General features: G+C 47.9%; 2 protein-coding genes across 2 annotated transcripts in view; one reads left to right on the top strand and one right to left on the bottom strand.

The window, feature by feature from the left end:
* The first annotated feature begins 1399 nt into the window (after positions 1–1399).
* On the top strand, positions 1400–6029 carry tgif1 (TGFB-induced factor homeobox 1). The gene is made up of 3 exons (XM_056583928.1): positions 1400–1944; positions 3519–3733; positions 4276–6029. The coding sequence occupies exons 1-3, from the start codon at positions 1929–1931 to the stop codon at positions 4999–5001; spliced, it is 957 nt and encodes a 318-aa protein (XP_056439903.1). The 5' UTR covers positions 1400–1928; the 3' UTR covers positions 5002–6029.
* Positions 6030–9568: 3539 nt separating this feature from the next.
* The window catches only part of dlgap1b (discs, large (Drosophila) homolog-associated protein 1b), a 64202-nt gene continuing 57482 nt past the window's right edge, over positions 9569–16288 (bottom strand). The window contains exons 8-11 of the mRNA XM_056584822.1: positions 12762–13192; positions 12380–12471; positions 12048–12200; positions 9569–10564 (exon numbers count right to left, since the gene is read on the bottom strand). Coding sequence (XP_056440797.1) covers positions 10349–10564; positions 12048–12200; positions 12380–12471; positions 12762–13192 — 892 coding nt within the window. The 3' untranslated portion in view covers positions 9569–10348. The remainder of the gene's footprint in view (positions 10565–12047; positions 12201–12379; positions 12472–12761; positions 13193–16288) is intronic.

Below are 16288 nucleotides of genomic sequence, written 5' to 3'. Positions count from 1 at the left end.
TTGAAAATGAGTTTGAGATAAATCCGTTAGTTTTGTTTTTAAAAGTTATGCTCCGAGTGTCAGATTGCAGATTGTGGATGAGGATTGAGGAGAATGAAATAAATAACTTGGGGATCTGAGCATAAGAAAGGAGTTAGGATATTCTAATATTGTCTAGAAACACCAGCATTGGGTCTGTTTACGTTTGAAAATAAAATCGGTGGCATCAGATTCGATTTTCTTTATTAGATTTTAGACAGATTTATATTCATCCACGCGAAGAGATCAGGTTGAACAACATAGGACTACATTATATCATACAATATCAATATAATGGGCTGGTAATCATACAAATAGGTATGAAGACCTCGAAGAAGAAGAAGAAGGTATGAAGAAGATAGGTATGATGACTTTTCAACGATGAAAAATAATCACAAATAAATTTGAATGTAATTAAACTAAACATACAATCCCAGAGGTAATTTGTTTTGGGAGTCTTATATTTTAAGGCCTATTCAAGGGCATGACCACTACAACAAGCAACTCCCTGTGATTTACTTGGTGCCAACGCCTGACAAGCAGAGGGCGCCCTCGGACCGTGTGTGCAGCCCCTGGTTACCGTTACGGTGCGGAACAAAAGACGTAGCTGGGATTATGATAAAAGAGCGCGAGGCGACGCCGCTGCAGCAGCTGTCGCAGAGCCGCGCGACGCATACAAATGAACCGCCGACCTAGTCTGTTGTCGCGCGGTGGTTAGCTGCCGGTAGATACTGAGACGTTAGCACCGAATTATTACATGAATAATAATAATAATGTTAAGATTAATGAATAGTACAATGATCTGTTTAATATATAACGGCAGTGCATGCACAACTCCGTCGCACCGATTCATAAACAACATCGAGTCTGATTCCCTCTCGCGGTTCGAGAGACACGTGTGACGTCACTCCTCAAGTCTGTTGTTGTGTTGTGATAAGGCTGAAAAACAGGGTTTTGATGAGCATATCACACAAGAAACTGAAAATACACAAGACATGCATTTTGTATATTGTATTGTGTAGTGCTGAGTGCTGTTATACCGACGTTTGTGTGTTACTGTGGGTCTTTACCCGGCTTTATTTGTTGTGCCATGTGTAATATTGTCTCTACAGGCTGTATGTTGTGTAGTGTTGTGCATATAGCGTAGTCTCGTGTAGTGTGCAGTTTTATTATTGTGTATTATTGTTTTGTCTCTACAAGCTGTATGGCTTGTAGTGTGTAGTGTTTTATTGCGTTTGTTATGTGTGTCTTCAGGCTGTATGCGTGAACTTTTGTTGTTTGTGTGCATTAGTATGTCGGTAGGCTGTATTCTGCGTAGCATGTGTATAGTGTAGTGTAGGGTTTGTTACTGTGTGTCTCTACAGGACCGTTTGTGTTGCAGTGCTGTGTATCGTTTGTGCATAGTGATGTCTGATGTGTAGGGTGTGTTATTGTGTCTCTACAAGCTGTGTGTGTCGCAGTGTTGTGTATGCATAGTTTTGTGTAGCATGTAATATGCGTATCTACAGGGTGTGTGCGTTGTAGTGTTTTGATTATGAGTGTGAATAGTGTTGTGTAGTGCGTGTCGTTGTGTGTCTCCAGGCTGCTGATGTCAGAGTCCTGGCTGGTGGGCGGGTCTTAGCGGTTGAGTCACACAGCTGTCAGAGATAGCTGTCACCCAAATCCTCGATCAAACACACGGCCAGACGGCTTTTAGTGCACGTCTCAGGTCACTCTCTCACGAAACACGCTGGAAGGGGAAAACATATTACCAGAAAAGCAGAGCAAACAAGAAGTGTTGTGTTACAGGAGAATCTCGACAGTTCAGATACACGCTGGGATTATCTGGAGGAAAAACTGCAGCGACTTGAGGAAACTGACGACTGCGCTTCGTCCGTGGCGAACGGCGAAAAAAGGATTTAATCGCAGAGATGAAGTCAAAAAAGGGTAAGCTCCTGCGTTTAAAAGTGGATATCGTATGCAAAAGAGCGTAATGTAACCGAATTGTTGACGGTAATCGCCGTGCGCCTCCGTGCGCCATGCAGTCCATTGTCTCCTCCAGCTCGTCCATGTGCTGCGGGACGTCCATCCTACCACTTTATAACCTCCACACACACACACCGCTACCTACCAGCCATGAACACAGACAGCCCAGCATATATCAACACATTCACACTTAATGTATTACTACCGCTTTTGATGTATTCAAGGCTTTAACTTTATGCTGTGAAAGGGTCGATTGTTGTTTAGTTGAACCCGTTTACCTGCCATGGTGGTTCTACATGTGGCGACCATACAACAAGACGTTAAACCTGTGTGTGTGTGTGTAGGGGGGACGCTTTGAAAAGCGATTAAGTTTATTGTAGTTTAGCAACTGTTCCTCCGTGTTGATAGCCCATACTTTACTCATCCGAAGAAGGTTCAAAAGCCCATGTTGCAGCTGATATTATTGAGGGAATCTTGTTGTAGGGGGGACGCAGTGAGAGAGTTTGTTTCAGTGTTTTGTGACCTCGAAGAGAAGTGTGTGTATGCGTGTGTTGCTCTCCGGTCCCTGACCTCGTGGTCCTCAGACAACACAATAGACTCACAACTTCTTCAAACTTACCCAGCAGACAAGCTCTCCGCGGGAAACTTTCTAGTCGTTTTAATGTTATCCCCTCTCGATGGCGATAGAGATTTAAGTCTACCGGGAATGATTTGGAGTCGAAAGAGCAGCAGTTGGTCTGGAAAAACTTTTTGAAGCGAACACACAAAGAAGCCGAGACTCCACAGGATTCTTTTGTTTAGTCTGCGAGACGCAGCAGCCACAGGTCCCCTCCCCCCGGTGACCTCATCCCGCTGCAGCGCAAATCTCCGCCACGGAAACCCTTCTTACATTTTACCTGCTCCAACCTATAAACGTGGTAAAAGTTAAAGTTGTTTGTTTATTTCTGAAACTTGTTCAACCATCAAAACGCAAAGTCACCAACTCTGTTAACCCCCCCCCCCCCCAGTGAGTTAAATAAAAAGTCCACGTCAATGTTTAACACGTCAAACAAGTGCGTTTGTAATGAGAGGAGGATTCAAGAAAAACAAAGAACGAGTGAAAGCCGCCAACAACAACAAAAAAAACTCGTTAGGGAGGAATTCCCCATTTGGTCAATAATTGTTTCCTTGATCGTCTGGGATGTTAGTCGTGGCATGCGGCCCGACCTCGGCAGTGTTTGTCAGGCAGGTTTTATAACCCTCGCAGACACACACAGCGCCGTCAGATCTGCCTTTTGTGAAGGTCTCTCCCGCCCCCTCCTCCTTTATGAATCGCATGGTGCAGCGAGATGACAGCTCTGACACATCAGCTGCCGAGCAGACTTGAGGGCGGGGCTACAGGCGGGTTAGCACATGGAGGAACCATACTATAGTTGTTTTCACTCACCCACTCATGCATGAACACAATTGCCTAAAAAACGATGTACAGTGCTGAAAATAACTAAATAAAATAAAATGTTCAACTCGCCTTCCCTTTCTCCCCCCCCCCCCCCCAGGCATGATGATGCTGTCGGCCAGCGAGTCGGAGGACGAGGACAGCGCTCCGTTGGACCTGTCGTCCAGCGGCGGGAAGAGGAAGCGGCGTGGGAACCTTCCCAAGGAGTCGGTGCAGATCCTGCGGGACTGGCTGTACGAGCACCGCTACAACGCCTACCCCTCGGAGAACGAGAAGGCCCAGCTGTCCCGCCAGACGCAGCTCTCTACCCTGCAGGTAGGGGGAGACGGGGCACTGGGGGGCAGCCTCATGAGGAGGTCTGCGGGGATGCTAGGATGAAGGAGGGTTGACCACGAGGACACGGGGGGGCGTGAGAGTATTTCTGGCTCTGGAAGGGGGGGGAACCCCCTCTTTCCATGTATCTGATCGTCTTCTCTCCTCTCCTCCTCTCTTTTTCTGTCCTCTATCTTCTACCCTTCACTCTTATCCTCTCCTCTCCTTGCTCCCCTTTCCCTGGCAGCTCCTCCTAGCTTAGCCTCCGCCTAGCTTGTCCTTCTAGGTCTTGTTTGTTTTGGCCAATATTGCTGCATCATCATTTTCAAAACCGAAGAAGCAAGTTTAAGCCAGCGGTTTTGCTACCAAGATGCATCTGAAACAAAGTGTGTGTGTGGTTGCTCCTAGTTTACCTGTGATCTGACACTAAGTGTGTGTGTGGTGGCTCCACATGTACCTGGGATCTGACACCAAGTGTGTGTGCGGTGGCTCCACATGTTTCTGTGATCTGAAACTAATGGTGTGTGTGTGTGTTTGATCCCCAGGTGTGTAACTGGTTCATCAATGCCCGGCGGCGCCTGCTCCCGGAGATGCTCCGTAAGGACGGCAAGGACCCCGACCAGTTCACCATCTCCCGGAAGAGCTCCAAGTCCGGGGACAGCTTCTCCGACGGCTCCCAGTCGCCCAAGCCGCCCGGCACGCCGCCCAGCGCCGACGACGGTTACGACCAGCGGGTGCTGCACCCGTCCGGCTGCCACGCCGCCCTGCCGGGTGTCCTACGGAAGGCCTCTTCCCCCTCTTCTTCCTCTTCATCATCCTCCTCCTCCTCCTCCTCCTCTTCATCTCCCTCCCTGCCCCTCCGGCCCTCAGTCATCTGTCACACCACTGTCACCACGGCGATGCAGGCCAGCATCACCCCCCTCGCGGTCACCACGGAGACGGACCGGGGGGCGGCGGGCGCCACGAGGTGCCAAGAGGACACGCCCCCCAGCGACGGTCAGCACCAGCACCCCTCCTCTCCCACATCCTCCATGACCTCCGTCGCCCTGGCCCCCGATGTCATCACCGCGTCCTCCATCGCCTCCCTCCTGACCTCCATCAGCTCCACCCTGGAGGGCAGTCTGAGCCCCAGCAGCAGCGGGCTGTTCAACACTCCCCCTCCGACGCCCCCAGACCTCACCCAGGACTTCAGCGGCTTCCAGCTCCTGGTGGATGTGGCCCTCAAGAGGGCCGCGGAGATGGAGCTCCAGGCCAAGCAGCTGGTCCCCTAGACCGGCAGGAGAAGCAGGAAGAGGAGCAGGCGCTCCACCGTTCAGTGACTCGATGGTGAGGTGGGAAGGCGGGGCCGGCCTGCGGTAAGCCCCGCCCACTTCAAGGAACCATCCGTGGTGGAGAAGGAGGTTCCGGGTTGAACAAGAGACGTTATTCAGGTGCCTTGGCTGTTTATGATTTCTTCGTGTACATGTTATTTTCTACATGCTCCATCTTTTTGCACACAGGGACCAAAAAACAATTGTCAGACTAACGCTGCCTGCTTTATGTTATTCCTTTTAAACGATGAGAAAGGGGAGGGAGTCGGAGATCTTATTCCGTACCGGGATTGGTCGATTCCACACGTTTTCCTTTTATTTTTTACATTTCGTAGACCAGTTGCTGATTGGTTGGCCCACTGAGGCAGCGAAGTTCATCTCAGTGTCTTCAGAACAATATTCTGCATTTATGACATCACTACTGTAGTTCATGTTATATATTTTCATAAGAATATCGTTATTTTGTTGTAATTTTTTGGATTTTGCTTTTACAGTTTTTGCCCTTTTTAAACACCGTCTCCATTTCCTGTTAAAGGTAAAGTTTGTTTTCCAGCATGGAGGGGGTGTCTGACCCAGCCGTCCCTCCGCAATGCTAAGGCCAGTCAGCCAAACACACTAAACTACAGAACTAAATACCTTTTATGTACAATGTGTATAGTTCATGTGATTCCATGCCCACAGATGTGATTTGTTTTCATACTGTTTGTGGCGAGAAGAGGTCACTTGCAATTCAAATAAAGTTTTGTTTTTTTCTAAACCTCTGAAAAGTTAATTTTTTCCTGCTGGAAGTCTGGACTCAAGATACTTGGATAATAATGAATAATTGCAATCATGAAGCGCTTTTTAAGGCAGCCATGCTTAAATTAGTGCTGGTTCAGGGTTGAAATGGCCACCGGTGCATATCGTTCTCAATCATTCTTGGCTAGAAGGAGTCAAGCAGTTGTTTAGGTTGACATACTATTAATCCCTTGGTTTGTGGTTGATAATATCTGATCTTAACACCGCCCTCAGCCCTACCTGCACCAATAAAATATTTGGGCAGTTTGCTATGACCGCAGGTTAGTTGTTGACATTGTTTGTCCAGATTTGTGTGAGCCATGCCGCAATTGGGCAGTTGGCGATCTATTATATTCCAAACTAGTGTTTAGCAACTCCCATTTGTATCTCGATTTTTCAAACAAGTTGGATTCTGTGTTTACACCCCACTGCGCATGCTGACGGCTTAGTAACTGAGGCCTGCAGTTTTTGAGTGAGGATGGTGACTAGGTTTGAGGCAGTGTTATAAAACACGTTGGTGATCACGGGCAGTGGCGTGTAAACACAGAATTGACACTTGTTTTTGGGCACTATTGGAGAAAACTACTTCAGTAGTGCAACGCCACAGGAGTGCAGCTTCACCCAGCTCCAGAGCCCATCCACCTGACTTAGGCAAGGTGAGGCAACTTAAACCAGCCATTGATCGCAAACGCTCTTACACCGTCAGATGAGGTCAGTTGATGGCTGATATACAACTCCATATAGACTATTTCAAGAGTGAACCTGGGGTTTTGGCAAACCGGCCAAATCCTTTAATGACTGGCCTCTAGTGTCTTACCTCTGCCTGGTCCTTACTGCCCCGTCTCTGTACTGTCCGACCCTTAAATGCTTCTTAATGACCTGTCTGTGCACTGTCCAACCCCTACCTGCTCCTTAACGACCGGTCTCTGAACTCACTGTAGCCCTCTGGATTAAAGCATCGACTAGTTGACTGACTGGGATGGCAAGTAGGATGTGGGTGTGTTACGTCACATGGAGGAGTGTCTGAACATACCAGCTGTCCCTGAACATCTGAAGGAGGTGACCCTGCGGTGGTGACGGAGGTGCCAGTAGCTCTGGTCACCTGGTGGATGAAGGTGGATGGTTCTATTCCCAGCTCTCAGCTTAAATTGCTCCTGTTTTACCACCAGGTGAACCAGATGAACAGTACAAGCCATTGCAAAATGACCCTCACTGACATTACAAGTGGGAGCGTCAACCCAGATGAATGAAACAAGATCAGACTACCAGTTGGTACAGTCCACTGGGGAGACTTTAGACGGGTAGGCTGATCCATCCAACATTCATCTGGGGGGACGCTCCTGACTTGGGATGTCCCTACAGGGTACTTTTTAAATGGCTTGTCACCATCACTTGGTGGTCAAGGGAGTGATTGATGTTTGAAGGCTTCTTTCCCAGAGGAAATCAGGGGTGATGGTTGGATGAACACAGCCCCCGCCCCCACGGAGAGAACAGGGTTGACACTAAGCCACTCCTCATTGTAATGCTTTTAATTGGTCAAACTCACACAAACAAAGACGAGATGATAGCGATATGTATATATATATGTATATATATATATAGATATAGATATAGATATTTATTGTAATGCTGATAGAGTTTAATACACGTGCCATGACATGAACAGTGTAGTAATATTAATTACAAAATAAGTATAACTACTTAATTATATTAGAATTACTTTTAACATTTACATAAAGGAAACATTAATTTATGTACAAATGATGTCCAGTTGAACGGTTTCTCTGATCCTTCTAGATGCCAAAACCGTAGAAGTGTCGGATTGCTGGAGAGTCTCTGTTCAATTTTGGCTGTTACCCACAATCCAACATTCTGGGTTCCTGGGTGACACCCAGGGATGACAGGGAGCTCGGTTCTGATATGTTACACACGGAACAGGACAGATAGGAGGTCAAACATTTTACACACTATTCAAATTGAAGTTCCAAAATATTCGTACAAAATAAACAGATAAATAAAGACTCTTGATCATATGGCAGAAGTGAGACAAATTCGCCTATGTTTGCTCACGTACAATCTCTCTCTCTCCCTTCTTCTAGCGATGGAGGCAGCAGGCTCGCCTCTCATTGCCCCCAATGGCACCAGACTTCAAACCTTTTGGCGTTTCTCTAGTCAAAACCCACTAAACAAGAGATAGACTGAACTTTAGTAACTGAGAACTCAACGGACAGAGGAGGTTGTGGGTTCGAACCCCGAAAGATCCTGACCCGGGGAAACTAACACTGCTCATGGGTAACACAGTCAGACACACACAGGCACACACACAAGGACACACACACATAGACACACACACACACACACACACACACACACACACACACACACACACACACACACACACACACACACACACACACACACACACACACACACATACACACACACACACACACACACACGGTTCCCCTGAGGCTGCTGTTGTGCTCAATAGGTAAATTAAGGCTGATGACAGAGAAGCAGAGGAGAACAAATAAAATAAAAAGTTTAAAACAAAAACAAAACACAGACACAGTTGAAGGGCCATGTCCTCAGTGCATAATATCAATATTCACAATGTTCATAAACAGTCATTTTAAAAATCCTACTCCATAAATAAAAGGTTGATATAAAACATCAGGAGTGGCGTTAGAAAGACTCCGGGTTTTGGGAGGAGAATGTGGAGAGAGAGGTTCTCTCCCAGTCTCTCCGTGTTCTCCTGAAGAACATTCCAGAGAGTGACGCAGACGGTGGAACACAACACCAGAACCTAAACAGAACCCAACCGAACACAGGTGAGAGACGGCATGCGTGCGGTCCTGTCGGTTCTCACAACAAAACCAAAAGACGCTCGAAGCGCAGAATAAATATAGAATATAGAATATATCATGTATGCGGAGGAGAAGTCGTCTATACTGGTTATTATTATTATTCAACAGGCCACGTCGGACCTACAAAAATAGGAAGAACTCTTGAAATGAGTGTTTTAACACACACACACACACACTCACACACATACACACACACACATACACATACAAGTGCATACACACACACACAGAATTGGCGCTCCACATAAGGGATTTTTTATTAGCAAGCTAACTAGTGAAACGCTAGCTATTAGCCTGCCACCTATTATGATGCCAATTATTGGCATGCTAGCTAGCTCACTAGCATGCAAGCCAGTAGTTTAGAAGTAGCAGTCTACCAGGTGTGGGATTCATTGGTTGTTGTGTTCTGTTGCCCTGGTTACAAATAAGTACAGGTTTAAAGACCCGATAACTAAATCCCAGGTTAGTTATGGACCTGTATTTGGGCGTTAAGCTGTCGTCACTTACTTTACCCACTTGGCGCTCATAGAACTGTAAAACAATCGTAACAGTTTGACAAGTTATCACCTAATTAAAGAGCAACAGTCAAACCATGGGACCCATCTCTACGGGAGCAATCCCCTCAGAATAATTTTGATTGGCTGACATATATGAGCCAATCAGTGGTTGAAGTGACAGGAAAATTAGTTTCACTAGAGAGTAACCTTCAATATGGTCTTATTTTCATGTTCGATCACACATTCATACGTTTTAGTGTCTGTCTGTTGCAAACAAACTCCATACTGACATGGCAAAATGATTGGCAGCGTGTTACGCAAGCACACACACACACACACACAAAACCATGCACATCGTCAACCCCCCCCCCCCCCCCCCCCCACACACACACACACACACACACACAGACACATACACACCTTTCTCTGCTGTGCTGTATTTAACGGCACAATAAACACAGTATTTACAGAGCATCATGCGGTGCTAGCAGACTACCGGTGCTAGTGCTACTAGCAGGGGCAAACTGAGGCTAGGGTGCTAACGGTACTAATGAGGCCTAGCAAAGGCAAGCTGTGCTAGCAGTACTAGCAGGGGTAAATTGAGGCTAGTGTTGCTAGTGCTACTAGCAGGGGGCTAGCAAAGTCTAGCAATGCTCGCAGTACTAGCAGGGTTTATCTGAGGCTAGTGTTGTTAGCTGGAGGCCAGCAGCTAGCTCTGTAATAGCGGGTCACCTGATGGGGTCACAGGGTCGTAGGAATACAGAAGTCACTAGTAGCGTCTGGTGGGGGGAGAGGGAGGGGGGGTGCTACATCCCAACTGGGTGGAGTAGAGGAGATTAAATACATAAATAAATCCAAATAAATAAACCATAACAAATACAGATCTGGTTGCGGCCTGGTTCTGTAGCCGCAACCACCACCCTGGGAACCGAGGTACCCCCTGCGCTTTGCTCAAAGCACCTGCCAAGTATTGCTATAGGAGACACACCTGCACTGGTGAGTCTGTGTGTTCAGTATTCTTTTATGTGTATGTGTGTATCCAGTGTATGTGTGTGTGTGTATCTATCTACATGTGTGTATCTGCATGTCGATGATGCGAGTGTGTATGTGCCTGTATGCGGATGATGTGTGTGTATGCGTGTCTATGCTGTTGTGTGTGTAATCGTCTCATAGCCGGGTCTGGGCCTCGGGGATGTAGATCTCGATGCTGTCGGCGCTCTCCGTGGCGGAGCTCTGGCGGACAGACGCGGCGCGCTTAGCGGCTAGCAGGCGTTTGCGGGCCTCCAGCCGCTGGCGCTCAGAGCTCTCCAGCGAGCGGTCTCTAGCCAGGGGAGGGTGCCCCTTCTGGGGCTTCTTTGGCACGACAGGGGCCATCTTCCTCTCCTGGATGGGAACCATATATAACAGTCTGAGTCACGCCCCCCCGGCGTCGGCGCCGCCGCGCGGAGTGAGAGCTTTGAGATCGGCTGGTGATGAGGATGAGGGTTACAGTGATGTCAGCGCATGCAGCAGGTTGGAAAAGACGCAATGGATTCACACAGCGACAGCCATTTGCGTGGGGTAAAGGGTGAGTGGCGGCGGTGGCGGCGGCCGTTTGCGTGAGATCAAAGTGGCCGTTAGTGGCGGACAGGCGGCCAAACGCGTGGGCCGCAGCTCGGTAACACGGCTCACTGTCGACAAAACACAACACCAGAGACACCAGGTGATGCCAAACACAACGTGTTACACGCTTACACACTTTAACGGTGCATGCTGACACACGCTAATGCTAAAAGCCACAGAACATGAGTCATGCTAACACGGCATGCTTACACTAAGGCTCACGACATGTAACACCCGCTACGCACGCTAACTGCTGCTAATACATGCTAACAACCCCACAGCGCAAATGCTACAGCAGGTAAAATATTATACACTAACACACTCTAACACTGCATGCTTAAACTAAGACATCCGCTTAAGCACGTTACCTGATGCTAAACATGCTAACACTGCATGCTTACACGAATGAAGGCAATATGTTAGACACTGACACACGCTTACACTCAGTCTGCGAAATACCCAGTTTTCTTGGTTGGATTTCTTACCTCTTCTTTCTGTCGTTATTTTAAGATTTTATATAACTGTCTTTAAAGATTTTTCAAGAGCCCCCGAGAATTTGGCAGTTGAAGCTTTCAGGGATTCTCAAGTGTCGATCAGTGACTCTGAGTATTTTGCACACTTCTTACACTGCATGCTTAAACTAATACATACAACATGTTGCAGCCGCTAACGCACACTAGCTGATGCTAATACACGTTACACTGCATATTAATGCTAAACCGGCACAGACAGCTTAGCACACGTTACATTATAAATTAATGGCTGTGAAGTCATGGCGGCTAATGCAGCATGCTGGTTAGAGTTAGTGGTATTATTTAAACATATTTTATTTTTTAAATTCGGAAGTAGGTATCTCGGGACAGGTACGGGTTGTCTCAGACATGTAGGGCTGTCTTAGGACAGGTGTAGGGGTCTCTTAGGGCAGGTATAGGGGTGTCTCAGGAAAAATGTAGAGGTATCTTTGGACAGTGTAAAGGTGTGTCTTAGGACAGGTGTAGGGCTGGCTCAGGACAGGTGTAGGGGTGTCTGAGAGGTGTAGAGGTGTCTTAGGACAGGTGTAGGGCTGGCTCAGGACAGGTGTAGGGGGGTTTTGGGAACGGTTACAGGGGTGTCTCATGCAGGTGTTGGGGGGGTATCAAGACAGATGAAGGGGTTTCCCAGAAAAGGTGTAGGGGTGTCTCAGGGCCGGTGTTGGGCTGGCTCAGGACAGGTGTGGGGGTACCTTAATGGGAGGGGGGTTACCTTAATGGGAAGCGGGAGGTACCTTAATGGGAGGAGGCTCCAGGGGTTTCCAGTGGTTGGCCTTCAGCTGGTGCAGCTCGTCAAACTTGAGGCTGATGTTCTCGATGGACAGCTGCAGCATATCCCAGAACCCGGCCAGGTCCTGGGAGACCGGCCGCGGCCGTGTGTCTGGGTTCTGAGTCAACACACACACACACACACACACACACACACACACACACACACACACACACACACACACAGTCACACACAACGTGTGTTAATAAGACATGTGATCAGAAGAGGTGTGGTTAGAAAGGGGCAGAGTAAGAGCGGGGTTGTGTGGGGGAGTGGACGGAGAGGGACGGCACCCACCAGGTTCTCCTCACAGAGTTCTCTGAACTGCTGGAACTTTTGGTTCATGAGGAGCTGAGCCGAGCCCACAGCACTGCGGATCTTCCCCTGGACTAAACACACACACACACACACACACACACACACACACACACACACACACACACACACACACACACACACACACACACACACACACACACACACACACACACACACACACACACAGAAAAACACACACATACACACACAGTTACAACCAGCTTCATTGCCAATGGAAGAGGTGAAGACGAGACCTTCAACGGGAAATTTAGTCAAAATAAGTCAACGGGAAATTTAGGAAATTTAGTCAAAAATAATTTGAACTCGGGAAATTAAAACATTAGCATAGAGGTGCACTCACTCTCCTCAGGGAGCTGGTGGTCCACCTCCTCACTCTCCATCTGGTGACACCACCCTTCCATGCGCTCCGTCTCCGCCCGGAGCAGCTTCAAGAACCAGAGCCCGTCCCGTGGACACAGAGACCTCCCCTCGCCCCCCAGCTCAAGCTCCTCCCCCCCTGATCCGGCGTCCATCCAGGGGTCGGGAGGCGGCAGGATTGAGGGGTCGAAGCCCGGGTCGCTGTAGTCATCTCCGCTGCAGGCGTGGTAGTGGTTCCCCGAGCCCTGGATGCTGACCGTGGAGGTGGAGGAGGTGGTGGAGGTGGCGTCGCGGGACCAGCCCCGCGGCATGGTGGAGCAGCGGGGGGTGGGCATGGAAGGGGGAGGGGCCGGCTCGTCCATGTCCGCCTGCACGGCCGCGGTGACGCTGTTGGAGCGCGTCATCCTCCGGTAACTATGCAACGCCCGGGAGAGGAGAGATGGGGAGACAGAGTGATACGATGCTGATGCTGCAGGTCTGGAGAGACTAGCTTTATGTGTGTGGTTGTGTGAGGGTGCTTGTTTGTGTGCCTGTGTGTGTGTGTGTGTGTGTGTGTGTGTGTGTGTGTGTGGTTGTGTGTACATATACAGGTGTATCTGGCAGTTAAAGTCTGGCTCTTTCTAGCAGGTGTTCAAGTCTAATGACACCAGTATGCTTCCTGCCCGCCTACCAACTTCCTGTCGGTAGAGAGAGGCAGAACCGAGAGCGAGACAGCAGAGAAAGATGAGAGAACGAGAGAAAGAATCAAAGGTAACTAGAGAGTCGCGGGACTGAGACGAAAAGTAATAGAGAAACAGATAATAAACTGAGAAAGAGGTTAGAGATAGAAAGTAAGAAGAAACAGAGAGAGAAAGTGAGACAGATGTGGTCCATCCATTTATTATCCCACATATGGAACAAGATAAGATAATACTCAAGGTCAACATCATTGTGTCAGTCTTTCCGACATCTCTCCTAAAAGTCTCCTAAAACGACACGACACAGTTGCAAGCAGTCAGCAGGAAAACAGCTCAATGTGTACAGATTCCCAGCCATTGCTACCAGCATTCTCACATTCCCACATGGTGGAACTAGACGCACCCTGAACGGACACGCCCCCTTTCCATCTCCCTCTCATCTCAGCAGTGCTCTGAGGATATTATCAAAGTATATCCCTACTAAAGTAAAGCAGTCGCCATCTGACTTGTCAGCTACCTGATCATTTAAGCCCACCCCCCCCCCACACATACACATACACACACACACACACACACACACACACACACACACACACACACACACACACACACACACACACACACACACACACACACACACACACACACACACACACACACACACACACACACAAACCAGCACACACATGTCTATGAACATTTGCTGAACCCAAGTTCAGTTTCGACCATTAAAAGTCTGGGGGATCCGTCTGTGCTGCAGTAGTTTGTGCAGTCGTACTCCGAACGGAGGTCACATCATGTCGTACCGGTGGTCGTGTTGTGGGTCGTACTGTGTGTGACTAAAAAGCTACTTGGATTCAAACTCAGTGGAACACCTTATGAGTCCAGCAGACCCTGAGCTAGCTTTAACTACACTTGAAATGGCTCAAAGTACACAGGAGTGGGCGCAAAACATCAGAGGTAGCTTAAACATCTGAGCTAGCCTTAACTACACTTTAGCAGGCGCAAAACACCAGCACTCGCTTAATTCCCTGAATTAGCTTCAACCATAGACATGCATACATAGACAACGCATTGACTCCTTTGACATGCATAGAAGCTGTATTGGCCTTTGGTTATATGTCAACACCGCCGCCAAATTGGAGACTCATTGAAATCGGTTGAGAAATTTAAATAATAGATTTTCTTTTACCTAGAAAAAACGCGGCTCCCCAGTTTGCTTGTATTTGTTTAAGGACCCTTCTTTGGCCTCTCCATTATTGTGGCGACACTGACGTACATCCAAAGGCCAATGCAGCCTCTATGTATGTCTCTTTCTTGTACTACATCTTCGCTAGCTTCAAGACACCTGATCTGGCTGCAACTACACCCTAGCTCACAGATACAAACCCTCATTGGATAAATAAACTAATTGGCTAAAACCAACAAGTATGCGGCGGGTCAAAAAGTGAGATAGTTAAATTACATCCGTGATCTCAAAACATTGCTAGATATCTTGTAAATAACAGAGTAGGAGTAATGGGTGAGTGCCAGCAGGTGAGGAGTCCAGGTGGGTTTCAAGTGGTTTTACAACTTTCCTCCACACCTTGGCAGGTGGACCAACGTTATCTGTCAGTCTACAGTCTTACCTCAGACAGGTGTACTCAGACTGACAGGTAACCTATCAAACAGACAGATAAGCCTACAGACAGATAGGAAACATGGTAATCTAACTGACAGACAGCTGGATTTACAGACAGACAGTTAACCTCACAGACTTTTGGAACGGTGAAGTTTCAGGGACATTTACAGACGGATAGGTATACTATTAGCTAGACAGGACCATGTGTGAGCTGACATATCAGACTAGAGCCAAGGCTCCCTCTTACATAATAGCAGCATCTCAGCATCATACTGATCTCTGTGTATAGCGCTACAGCAGCTTGTCTAGGAACTTGGTTAGATCAAGGAACAAGATGTATCCTACAAGAGAGAAACATCCTGCACATCTTGTTGACATTTCTACCACAAGAGTGTCGCAATGTAAGCTAATATAAGCTAATGTTTCACACTTAGGCTACCATAGACAGCAGGCTGTGTCACTCTCTCTTCCTCATACACACACACCCTCTCTCTGTGTGTCTTTTGTCTGTCTTTTTCTCTTGCTGTCTTTTTAACTCGACTGCCCTTCTTTCTCTCTTCCTCACACTGTTTTACAACACACACACACACACACACACACACACACACACACACACACACACACACACACACACACACACACACACACACACACACACACACACACACACACACACACACACACACACACAACAGGGCTATAAAAGTCGCATGGCCTCTGAATCACAATGACTACAGCAACAGATGGCTGCCGCCCCCACCCCATTCCCCCCCTCACACACACACACCCCCTTGGCCAAGCCCTTTAGCAGCAGCTGTCCACTGGCCAGGCCAGTGTGTGTGTGTCTCTCTCTCTCTCTCTCTCTCTCTCTCTCTCTCTCTCTCTCTCTCTCTCTCTCTCTCTCTCTCTCTCTCTCTCTCTCTCTCTCACTGTTTATTCAATTCAAAGGACTTTATTGGCATGGGAAACGCACATTTACCATCACGCCTCCTCTCTCTCTACTACCGGTTCTCTGCTACGAAATATATTTCTGTTATATCAAATGTACCGTTATATAATTTAATGTATCGCTCAACTTAAGGAGTATTTGAATGTCTTATACTTTATTCTATTGCTCTCCCAATCCCGACATCAAACTGTATGTTTACAAGTTGTTGACAGAGGTGCATGCATGTACGCTGTATCTTGTGTATCTTCTTCTGCTAGGACATT

The sequence above is a fragment of the Gadus chalcogrammus genome, chromosome 23, assembly GCF_026213295.1.
Source record: "Gadus chalcogrammus isolate NIFS_2021 chromosome 23, NIFS_Gcha_1.0, whole genome shotgun sequence".
Classification (NCBI taxonomy): domain Eukaryota; kingdom Metazoa; phylum Chordata; class Actinopteri; order Gadiformes; family Gadidae; genus Gadus; species Gadus chalcogrammus.
The sequence above is the reverse complement of the archived record's forward strand: the minus strand, read 5'-3'. Positions and strand labels throughout refer to the sequence as shown.